This window comes from Scyliorhinus torazame, chromosome 6 (assembly GCF_047496885.1).
Source record: "Scyliorhinus torazame isolate Kashiwa2021f chromosome 6, sScyTor2.1, whole genome shotgun sequence".
NCBI lineage: Eukaryota > Metazoa > Chordata > Chondrichthyes > Carcharhiniformes > Scyliorhinidae > Scyliorhinus > Scyliorhinus torazame.
Genome location: NC_092712.1, coordinates 62,319,406 through 62,331,470, shown reverse-complemented (window position 1 = coordinate 62,331,470; position 12,065 = coordinate 62,319,406). Strand labels below are relative to the sequence as shown.

The following is a 12,065-nucleotide window of genomic DNA, read 5'->3' as shown; positions in this document are numbered from 1 at the left end:
CATATTTTCTCCACTAGCTTCATCTGTTAGGGCCCCAAGTCCTGGAATTCTCTCCTTGGACCACTCTGCTTCTCAACTACCTTTCCCTCCTTTAAGATACACCTTAAAATCTATGCCTTTACCAAGCTTTTGTGGTTTGCTGTTATATGTTCCTTTATAATTCTCCTTTGAAGCACTCTTATTACATTAAAGTAGTTTTATAAATGTGAATTGCTGTTCAAGAATTGTTCCAAAAGTTAACTTCCAATCAACAGTTACTTAATCACTGAAAACACAATGAATTTGCTGTTTGTTAAGCTTTATTGATCTGTTTGAAAGCACAAACACCACTTACAATGATGTGTACAGTGTATGACTTAAAAGTCGACACATGTACAATCAAGCATAAACCGTGAACAATATTTTTCAAGGATTAGGTATGATGCTCAACTTCCTCAGAAGCTCTAAATCTGATGTCAATTTGCATAACAGGACAAAAACAAATCTTTAAACCATGTAATTCGAGGGGATTGTCATCAATCTTTCTACAATTCTATTTTAACATGGAAGCTGTCACTTAATACAAATTCAACAACTAAATATTCTAAACAGATACTATATAATTTGGTTATTAGTTGATGATTAAATTTACTTTTAGGAAATTCTCAACTTTAATTTCTAAATATAAATATATGCAATTTGAAGTTGCATATACCGACAGTGACCCGGGGCTGGGATCGAACCCAGGTCCTCGTGCCGTTATGCAGCAGTGCTAACTACTGCGCCACCGTGCTGTCTTGATTTGAGGTAAATATATTTGAAACATATTCTTCACCTTTTATTAGTTCGGATGCCTAAATCCTAAATGGCTTATTTTATTGCTTTTTTAACTTTAAATTAAATAAATCTAGTATGCACAAAATGTACTTATATTCACACTTGATCTATATGGACAAATGTAACTCTTTTCTGTGTCATGAAGAATGTAACTAGCATTCTAACGGTCTTTTAAATTTTTCTCTCACATTTCCATAATTTTTCATTCCTCCATCCATGTTGCTTTATCTTTTCTCACTTATTTGTTACATTGGGCAGCTTTTATATTTCTACCTTGCCTCTTTGAGTATTTTTGAGTGAACGTTTGGTTTTGCCAATTGAATTTAATTTCCTTGATGGAATGGGATCAAGTTGATAAATTTTCTATGACAACAGTGAGACATTTTCAAGCATTTTCCTTTATTGCACTGATGAACTTGTTGCCTAAACTCCGAAGCTGGCTGCAAGTTTCTAAATGTGTTGATACATTTGGTAAAGAAGAATGCTACAATTCATTTTAAATATAAAACAGCAATATTTTTGTCATAGAGAAAAATCTTCAATACTGTTGCAATGTGGATAAATGTGTTACTTAGGGTTGACAACCATAAAGCATTAAAAAAATCAATTTACCTTTACTTAAATGTTGGCCCCAATTTATTTTTGGATTATTTAATCACAAAAAAATGACTCAGTTGGTATTGTGATAATTACTATATCACAATTTAATGTTTGATGTTCCTGTTCTGTCCTGTTCAAACTGTAATGCTCCATTGCTTTAGGACTCAAGTTTAACTGTAAATTGATTATCATCTCTGTTTGCGATACGGTGAGAAGCATAGTGATAAAGTGACTTTAAAGCTTCCTTCAATTTATGCAGTCTTCCCAAAGTGTTTTCTTCACGTCCTGAAGCAGGCAGCTTTGGTCGTTGTGAAGCTGAAGACAATTTAGCTATATTGTATTGCTTCAGTCTCTCTCTTTCTGCGTCCCTGGTTGATTCCTCATTCTTTATTTTGTTCTTTATTTCCAAGTTTTTGTTAAATATCTCTTCTTTTAGTTCTGCCTGTTTGTCACCTAATTGTAAATCCTTATTCAGAATTTCGAGACCTAATTCAGGTTGTACTCGAGCGGCACTCATAATGCGCGGTTCAGGATGTCGTGAACGTTCCAACTTAGCTCCAATATTTTGGGGCCCGTCACCATTTCTCTCTCCTGATAATGATGTAATTGCACTAGCTTTGACTGCTTCCATTTCTTCAATAATTCTTTCTTTATCTTTTAATATAGTCTGTTTTTTGACTTCCTTTGTATCTGTAAATTGGTAATATTAATCAATATTCATAACCTAGGTCAAATTTCCCAAAATAAAGATTCTGCAAATGTTTTAAAAACAGAACAAATAATTATTGCATTTAATAGATACATGAATGGTTAAAATAATAACTAAAATTATGTCATTAGATAAATTAGCCATAGAATCCCTGCAGGGCAGAAGGAGGCCATTCGGCTCATCGAGTCTGCACCTCTTTCGTAGGTCGGGGCAGACTCAATGGACCGAATGGCCTCCTTCTTCACCGCAGGGATTCTATGATGCTCTGAAAGAGCACCCTACCTAAGCTCACACTCCTGCACATCTTTGGACATTAATGGGCAATTTAGCATGGCCAATCCACCTAACCTACACATCTTTGGTCTATGGGAGAAAACCTGAGCACCCGAGGGAAACCAACGCAGACACAGGGAGAAAGTGCAAACTCTACGCGGATAGTCACCCAAGGCCAGAATCAAACCTGGGCCCTTGGGCTCTGTGAGGCAGCAGTGCTAACCACTGTGCCGCCGTGCCAGCCATACATTTGTTTTAAAATGAGGAACTAATGTTACAGGCAGCAGTATTAAACTTTAGAATTACTAATATTGCATGTAACCAGTGCATTTGCTTTCAAAATAATTAAACATAGAACATACAAAATAGGAGCCGAAGTAGGCCATTCAAGCTTGCTCCACCATTCATTATGATCATGGCTGATCATCTAACTTAGTAACCTGTTCCTGCTTTTCCCCCATATCCTTTGATCTCTTTAGTCCCAAGAGCTATATCTAACTGGTTTAGCTCCGTGAGCTAGACAGCTGGTTTGTGATACAGAACAAGGCCAGCAGTGCAGGTTCAATTCCCATACTGTCCTCCCTGAACAGGCACCAGAATGTGGTGACTAGGGGCTTTTCACAGTAACTTCATTGAAGCCTACTTGTGACTATAAGCGATTATTATTAACTCCTTCTTGAAAACATACAACGTTTTGACCTCAACTACTTTCTGTGGTTAGTGAATTCTACAGGCTCACCATTCACTGGGTGAAGAAATGTCTCCTCATCTCATTCCTAAATGGTTTACCTCATATCCTTAGACTGTGACCCCTGGTTCTGGACTCCCCCGCCATTGGGAACCTGCTCCTGCATCTGCCTTGCTTAGTCCTGTTAGAATGTTATGGGTTTTTATGAGATACCCCCTCATTCTTCTAAACCCCAGTGAATTTAATCCTAACTGACTCAATCTCTCCTCATACGTCTGCCCCACCATCCCAGGAATCAGTCTAGTAAACCTTCACTGCACCCCTCTTAATTTCCATTCAATAAGTACATTCGTATTATAACGACTAATGCAGCCAATAAATACATTCATGTTTAAATTAACCATTAGTACATGCAGTAGGCATTGTTTAAAATAAATACCAATATTGCATGAAATATATCCAATAATATCTGAATTAATAATGAACACAGTAAGTACATTGGTGTTCAAAATAATGAAGTGATATATATTGCATGCAATAGGTTAAATTGTGTTTAAGGTAATCACTAATATTGCACGCAAGAACTACAATAAAGTTGTCTAATAGTGGGACTTCCGGTGGCGTCTGCAAGAGGAGAGGCCGTGCTCAGAAGCTCCCGCCGGTCCACGATCTTTTTCGGGGGGTTCCCAGCAGAGTTTTTTGAAGAAATAAATCACTCCGGGTCGGCCCTGCCTCCCTCGCCCTGTGCTAGTTTCATGGAGCGGGAGGGTTGAAAAGGCGGCAGGGGAGACACTGGTCCCGGTGGGTTCGGCGGGGCGGCTGCACGTGGAGGAGGAGCGGGGATCGTGACTTTGTTCCCCAAAGAGCATCCTGAAAGCCGAAGGTCTCAAAGAGAACGGAGAGGAAAGGAGACATTTTTTTCATGTTTTTTCTCTCTCCTGAAAACTTGAAGGAAGCAGCGGGGGCAGAGCCAAGCAGAGGCCGAGGCGGCAGGCCTGAATGGTTTATTACAATGGCAGGCATTGTAGGTGCGGTGTCCCACATCGGATGGCTCCTGCCTAGAATGCGGTAAGAAGACTGAAGCCCGGTCCCAGGGAAATTCTGGAGGTATACAAAAAAAAAAAGAAGAGAAAGAAGTTTTAAAGAAATTTGAGATTGAAGAAAGAAGGGTGAGAAAAAGGAAAAATAATAAGCTGTTAAAGGATGCGAAAAGCAGCGTTGAGGAAGGGAGGAAACACGGGCTCGCCGTTGAATGAGAAGACGAGCAAAAGTGCTGACAAGATGGCGGAGGCCGGACCGCATGGTGGGGCCGCACTACTTACAGAGGAGAAGCTGACCGAGGAGATGGCGGTGGAGCTAGAAAAGCAGTTTGCGAGGCACATGGAGGCTTTGAGGAAGGAGATGGCGGTCGCATTGAAGTCATTGGAGGAGGTGAGAGTAGCTGTGGCAAAGACATCGGCCGAGGTGAGAGAGCTGGGCGAGAAGATGAAGGAAGTGGAGGAGGCCGCGTCGCAGCACAGCGACCAGCTCACCTCGGTGGGGGACGAGCTGTGGAGGGCGGTGGAGATCAACAGAGGGCTCCGAGCAAAGCTTGAGGACTTGGAGAACCGCTCGAGGCGGCACAATCTAAGAATTGTGGGCTTGCCCGAAGGGATTGAGGGTCCAAGGCCAACAGAGTACTTCGCTAAGAAGTTGGCGGAGCTGATAGGGGACGGTGAAAACCCCTCTCAGTATGAACTGGACCGAGCTCATCGGTCGTTAAGGCCGAAGCCCAAAGTGAATGAGCCGCCAAGAGCTGTAATCATCTGTTTCCATAAGTACTGCATGAAGGAGTAGGGGTTAGCTGGCGAAGCAGAAGGCGAGGTGCAGTGGGATGGTGCCGGAGTTCGGATCTACCAGGACTTGACGGTGGAGTTGGCAAAAAGACGAGAGGCGTTCGGGCGAGTGAAGGCGGCACTGTGCAAGAAGGGGGTGCGATTTGGTATGGTATAACCGGCAAAGCTGAGGGTGACATATGGTGCCAAAGACTTTTATTTCGAGACAGCGGAAGCGGCTGAGGCGTTCGTGAGGGCAGAAGGCTTGGGACAGACATGAGGAGCGGAGCTGGAAGAGAGACTGTGGACTGTGATTGGGGAGCTGGAAAATGTACAAATGTTATAACTTTCTTTTTACTGATGTGTATTGTAATTTACTTCTCTTCACATTGTTACAGAGTTCAAGTTACTGGTTGGGTTGATTGGCATTCTGTATTGCGACAGTTATATCTTGGTTTCGTGAATTGTATGGGTTGGATTGTTGTTTTTGTTGTTTCTTTCTTTGGGACTGGGTGGGAGGGGACGGTATAGCGTGGCGGGGGGGAGCCACCTGCGCTAGCTAACTAAAGTCGGCTAGTGAACGGAGGTGAGGTGAGAGGAGGGCTGCGGACATTGGAGCCTGGTTGGCAGGTTTCGATGGGCCTAGGAGGCGAGCGAGGGGGGGGGAAGGGATTGATGCTGGGACATGTTTTTTCGAGAGGAAATGTAGGGGGGGGGGTTTGGGAGAGGGGGAAGGGGTTCTATGTTAATAATGGATAGGGGCGGGTCAGGCTTATGGGGCAGGGCTCGGTGGTATGATGATGGTGGATAAGAAGGGTGGGGGAGGTTAGAGATCCCCAGTTACGATAGTCACGTGGAACGTGAGGGGGTTAGGAGGTTCGGTCAAGAGGTCAAGGGTGCTTGCGCAGGGGCGAAATTCTCCTACCCGCCCCGCCACATTTCTGCCCCGACCGGCCGGCGGGAGTCTCCGTAACACCGGCCGGTCAATGGGGTTTCCCATTGTGGGGCAGCCCCACGCCGTCGGAAAACCCCCGGGCGCCGGCAAAACGGAGACTCCCGCCGACGGAGAATGACGCCCCAGATGTAGCAATGCTGCAGGAGACTTGTGGTGAACCACTGTACACCTGTATTAGGGGATGGAAAGTAGGACCTGTACTTCAGGTTCGCCGTTATTCCAGCCGGCTGGCTCCACCCAGTAGGAGGAGTATGAATATGCATGTCCTCCATTTAGCTGCCATTTTGCCAGCTGCAGCAGGAGGCCACGCATCTGACTGCAATAAGGCCACAGTTGTACCCAACCTTAGTCTTTGTGCAATTGATCGTGCATCAATTTATTGCAGTCAGATTTTCTACAGGATGGACATCCGTATCAAACCAGATCGCCTGCAGCTGGATCCACAGTCGACCGACGCCAGAAAAGACTTTAATCACTGGCTAGCTTGCTTCGAGGCCTACATTAACTCAGGGATCACCCCACCAACGGAGGCTCAGAAGATACAGGTCCTGTATTCTAGGTTGAGCTCAAGCGTGTTCCCGCTGATCCAGGACGCCCCGATTTACGCAGAAGCCATGGCACTCCTCAAAGAGAACTACGCGCAGAAAGCGAACATACTCTTCGCCAGCACGCCAGGCACGTCCTCGCCACTCGCTCTCAACTCCCTGGTGAGTCCATCGAAGACTTCTGGCAGGCCCTAATCCCACTCGTCCGGGACTGTGACTGTCAGGCCGTTACGGTTGCTGAACATTCTAATCTCCTCATGCACGATGCTTTCGTAACGGGGATTGGGTCGGACATCATCCGACAACGATTGCTGAAAGAGGCCACACTCGACTTAGCGGAGACAAAAAAATTAGCGCTCTCCATGACGGTCGCATCCCGTAACGTTCAGGCCTATCCCTCCAGCCGCGCGACCCACCCCTCCAATCCCTCGTGGACCCCGCAAACGACCGCCTCAGCTGGGGCCCTGCCTAGCCAATACCCCTGCGCCACACGCAAAACCCGCCACCCCGGGGGTCCCCGATGCTATTTCTGTGATCAGCAGAAGCACCCTCGCCAACGCTGCCTGGCCCACGCCGCTATCTGCAAGGCTTGCGGCAAAAAGGGACATTTCGTCGCAGTGTGCCAGGCCCGCGCAGACGCCGCTATTGCCCCCTCCCTCCTGCCAAACGCACAATGGGCACCGCTCTCTTCACCTCCCGGGCCACGCGCGGCCAGTGGGCGCCGCCATCGTCTCCCCCTCAGTCCACGTGCGGCCCATGGGCGCCGCTATCGTGTCCTGCTCCACCAACTTGCGCCCCATGGGCGCCGCCATTTTGTTCCCCGCAGGATCTCCAGCCGCCACCATCTTGCCTTCCCCACGGGGCATGGACGCCAACGACCTTCCACGACCTGGGCCCCCAACGCTCTTCGTCTGAAACCAGTGACGATCACCCGCAGCTCGCCTCGATGACGCTGGACCAGTCTCGTCCACACAACCTGGCCACCGCTTCGACAACGGTGAAAATCAACGGCCATGTGACCTCTTGCCTGCTGGACTCCGGGAGCACCGAAAGCTTCATACACCCGGATACGGTAAGGCGCTGCTCCCTCGCGTCCACCCCACCAATCAACGGATCTCCCTGGCCTCCGGGTACCACTCTGTCCCGATCCGAGGGTTCTGCGTAGAGTTCAGCGGCTTTCGCCTCTACGTCCTTCCTAACCTCTGCGCTGCACTATTGCTAGGCCTGGATTTTCAGTGCAATCTCCAGAGCCTCACCCTCAAATTCGGCAGGCCCCTTCCACCCCTCACTGTGTGCGGCCTCACGACCCTAAAGGTCGACCCCGCCTCCATCTTTGCCAATCTTACTTCAGATTGCAAGCCCATCGCCACCAGGAGCAGACGGTACAGCACCCAGGACAAGAACATCATCAGGTCCGAGGTCCAGCGGCTGCTTCGGGAGGGTGTCATCGAGGCCAGCAACAGCCCCTGGAGAGCCCAAGTGGTTATCGTTAAAACTGGGGAGAAACACCAAATGGTCGTGGACTACAGCCAGACCATCAATCGGTACACGCAGCTCGACGCGTACCCCCTCCCACGCATATCTGATATGGTCAATCAGATTGCGCAGTACCGGGTCTTCTCAACGATTGACCTAAAATCCGCCTACCACCAGCTCCCCATCCGGAAATCCGACCACCCATACACTGCCTTCGAGGCGGACGGTCGTCTCCACCATTTTCTTAGGGTTCCCTTTGGCGTCACTAATGGGGTCTCGGTCTTCCAAAGGGAGATGGACCGAATGGTCGACCGGTATGGTTTGCGGGCCACATTCTCGTACCTAGACAATGTCACCATCTGTGGCCATGATCAGCAGGACCACGATGCCAACCTTGCTAAATTTCTCCGCACCGCCACTCTCCTCAATCTTACTTATAACAAAGAGAAGTGTGTGATCAGCACGACCCGCTGAGCCATCCTCGGCTATGTGTACCAGAATGGAGTTCTGGGGCCCGATCCCGACCGCATGCGCCCCCTCATGGAGCTTCCCCTCCCCCAATGCCGCAAGGCCCTCAAACACTGCCTGGGGTTCTTTTCGTACTACGCTCAGTGGGTCCCAAACTATGCGGACAACGCCCACATACTCATACAGTCCACCCAGTTCCCCCTCACGGCCGAGGAACAACAGGCCTTCGCCCATATCAGAGCTGATATAGCCAAGGCAGGGATGCACGCAGTAGACGAGTCACTGCAATTTCAAGTAGAAAGCGACGCATCAGATGTCGCCCTCAATCAGGCAGGCAGGCCCGTGGCGTTCTTTTCCCACACCCTTCATGCCTCTGAAATTCGGCACTCATCCGTCGAAAAAGAGGCCCAGGCTATCGTTGAAGCTGTGCGGCACTGGAGGCATTACCTGGCTGGCAGGAGATTCACTCTCCTCACTGACCAACGGTCGGTAGTCTTCATGTTCAACAACACGCAGCGGGGCAAGATCAAAAATGATAAAATCTTGCGGTGGAGAATTGAGCTCTATAATTACGAGATTTTGTATCGCCCCGGCAAGATCAATGAGCCCCCAGACGCCCTCTCCCGAGGTACATGTGCCAGCGCACAAGTAGACCAACTCCGGGATCACCCGGGGGTCACACGACTGTACCATCACATCAAGGCTCGCAACCTGCCCTACTCTGTCGAGGAGGTACGGACAGTCACCAGGGACTGCCAGGTCTGAGCGGAGTGCAAGCCGCACTTCTACCGGCCGGACCGTGCGCGCCTGGTAAGGCCTCCCGCCCCTTTGAACGCCTCAGCGTGGATTTCAAAGGACCCCTCCCCTCCACTGACCGTAACACATATATTCTCAGTGTGGTCAATGAGTACCCCAGGTTCCCTTTCGCCATCCCGTGCCCGGATATGACGTCCGCCACCGTCATCAAGTCCCTCAACACAATCTTCGCTCTGTTCGGTTTCCCCGCCGACATCCACAGTGACAGGGAATCCTCATTCATGACTGATGAGCTGCGTCAGTTCCTGCTCAGCAGGGGTATCGCCTCTAGCAGAACGACCAGCGACAACCCCTGGGGAAACGGGCAGGTAGAAAGGGAGAATGGGACGATTTGGAGGGCCGTCCAGCTGGCCCTACGGTCCAGGAACCTTCTAGCCTCTCGCTGGCAGGAGGTCCTCCCTGATGCACTGCACTCCATCCGGTCACTACTGTGCACCTCTACGAATAACACACCCCATGAACGTCTTTTTACCTTCCCCAGGAAGTCCACATTCGGGGTGTCGCTCCCGACTTGGCTCGCAGTTCCAGGACCGGTCCTGCTCCGTAGGCATGTCCGACTCCACAAGGCGGACCCGTTGGGGGATAGGGTACTCTTGCTCCACGCCAACCCCCAGTATGCCTACGTTGCATACCCCGACGGCCGCCAAGATACGGTCTCCCTCAGGGACCAGGCACCGCCAGGTTCCTCCCCCGCCCCGGCGCCATCCTCCCCTTCCCCGGCGCTTCCATCATTGTCCCCACCAGGCCCATCCCTCCTTCCACTGCCCACGAAAGAGGATGATGAAGATTTCGGCACGCTCCCGGAGTCATCTAACAGCAGGCCAGCACCGCCACCGTTACGCCGCTCCCAGCGGAACGTCAAGGCTCCAGACAGATTGAACCTTTAACTGGACCTTCAAAATGGATACATATTTTGCTCTTTCTTCATGGTGTTTCTACGACACTGTAAATAATGTTCAACACTGTAGTTCCACACCACCCCCGCCGGACTCATTTTTAACAGGGGGTGAATGTGGTGAATCACTGTACACCTGTATTAGGGGATGTAAGGTAGGACCTGTACTACAGGTTCGCCAGTAGCCCCTGCCGGCTGGCTCCGCCCAGTAGGAGGAGTATAAATATGCATGTCCTCCATTTAGCTGCCATTCCGCCAGATGCAGCAGGAGGCCACACATTTGACTGCGAAAAAGCCACAGTTGTACCCAACCTTAGTCTTTGCGCAATTGATTATGCATCAACTCACTTGAGGGTGAAGGACCAGGTGAGACTTAAAAAGGGCTGGGTTAGTCAGGTGTTTCACTCTGGACTTGACGGAAGGGCTCGAGGGGTAGCAGTAATGGTCAGCAAAAGAGTGCGCTTCCAGATGGAGACGGTGGTGGCAGATCAGGGGGTTAGATATGTGATTGTGACAGGGGTGCTGGAGGGGAGGTTAGTGGCGCTGTTAAGTGTATATGGCCCCAATTGGGACGATGTGGGATTCGCAAAGAAGGTGTTTGGGGCCATCCCCTACTTGGACACACACAAACTGATAGTGGGAGGGGGCTGGAACTTGGTGCAGGAGCCAAGGTTGGACAGGCCATGGCCGCGCTCACTGGTCCCATCAGGGGGGGGGGGGGGGGGGCGAACACGTTAGCGGGGCTAATGGTGGAAATGGGGGGGGTGGACCCTTGGAGCTTTCTGCACCCGAGGGAGCGGGAGTACTCGTTTTTCTCAGCTGTCCATGAGGTATATTCGCGGATCGACTTTTTCGTGGTGGGGAAGGCTTCGTTAGCTGGGATTAAGGGGTTGGAATACTTGGCAATTGCAGTGTCAGATCATGCTCCGCATTGGGTGGATGTGGTGCTGGAGAAGGGGGTAGCGCAGAGGCCGGGGTGGAAGTTAGATGTGGGACTTTTGGGGGACCAAGTGTTCTGTGACAAAATTGAAAAGGTAATTAAGGAATATGTAGGTTTCAATTGTACGGGTGAGGTGTCGAAGGCGGTCGTCTGGGAGGCTCTAAAGGCGGTGGTGAGGGGGGAGGTGATCTCGTTTAAGGCCAGAGTGGACAAAGAGGAGAGGTTGGAGCGGCAGAGGGTAATAGATGAGATGTTGGACGTAGATAGGAGTTATGCAGAGGATGGGGACCAAACAAAGCTAGAAAAGAGGAAAGAACTACAGGCGAGCTTTGACCGACTATCTACCAGGAAGGCGGTGCGCCAACTGAGACGAGCAAGGGGTGCAGTTTACGAACATGGAGATAAGTCTGTTAGCAGGTCAGCTCCGGAGGGAAGCAGCGGTAAGGGAAATTGTGCAGGTGAGGGATCGGGCAGGGAAGTTGGTGGTGGCGCCGGATCTGATTAACAAGGTTTTTGAGGAATTTTATGAGAGGTTGTACAGGCCGGAGCCACCTGGGGGAGATCGTGAGATGCAGGAATTTCTAGATGGGTTGGAGTACCCGAGGTTCGGGGAGGGGGACAGGGCTACATTAGAAGGAGTGATAGTGGAGCAGGAGATAAAGGATGCAATTGTGAGGATGCAGTCGGGGAAGGTGGCAGGGCTGGATGGGTTTCCGGTGGAATATTATAAAAAATTCAGGGATAAACTGGCACCCCTGATGGTGGGGATGTTTGAAGAGGCGATAGGGAAGGGGATATTGCCACAAACCTTGGGGCAGGCATCGATTTCCCCGTTACTAAAAAAAGATAAGGACCTGATGGAGTGTGGGTCGTATAGGCCCATATCACTTCTGAATGTGGACGCAAAAGTATTGGCAAAGGTACTGGCGGATAGGCTGGAGGTGTGCCCCTCCAGGGTGATAGGTGAAGATCAGATGGGGTTCGTGAGAGGGAGGCAGCTCTTTTCAAACATTAGGAGGGTATTGAACGTCGTTATGGCACCGGCAGAGGGGAAGGAAACAGAGGTGGTT

The 12,065-nt window shown here is 49.9% G+C and overlaps 1 protein-coding gene across 7 annotated transcripts in view; it reads right to left on the bottom strand.

Moving 5' to 3' along the window:
- Nucleotides 1-281: 281 nt before the first annotated feature.
- LOC140424818 (uncharacterized) overlaps nucleotides 282-12,065 on the bottom strand; it is a 223,961-nt gene continuing 212,177 nt past the window's right edge. For all 7 annotated transcript variants that reach the window (XM_072508275.1, XM_072508279.1, XM_072508276.1 and 4 more), the window contains one exon: nucleotides 282-2,106. In XM_072508275.1, coding sequence (XP_072364376.1) covers nucleotides 1,574-2,106 — 533 coding nt within the window. In that variant the 3' untranslated portion in view covers nucleotides 282-1,573. The remainder of the gene's footprint in view (nucleotides 2,107-12,065) is intronic.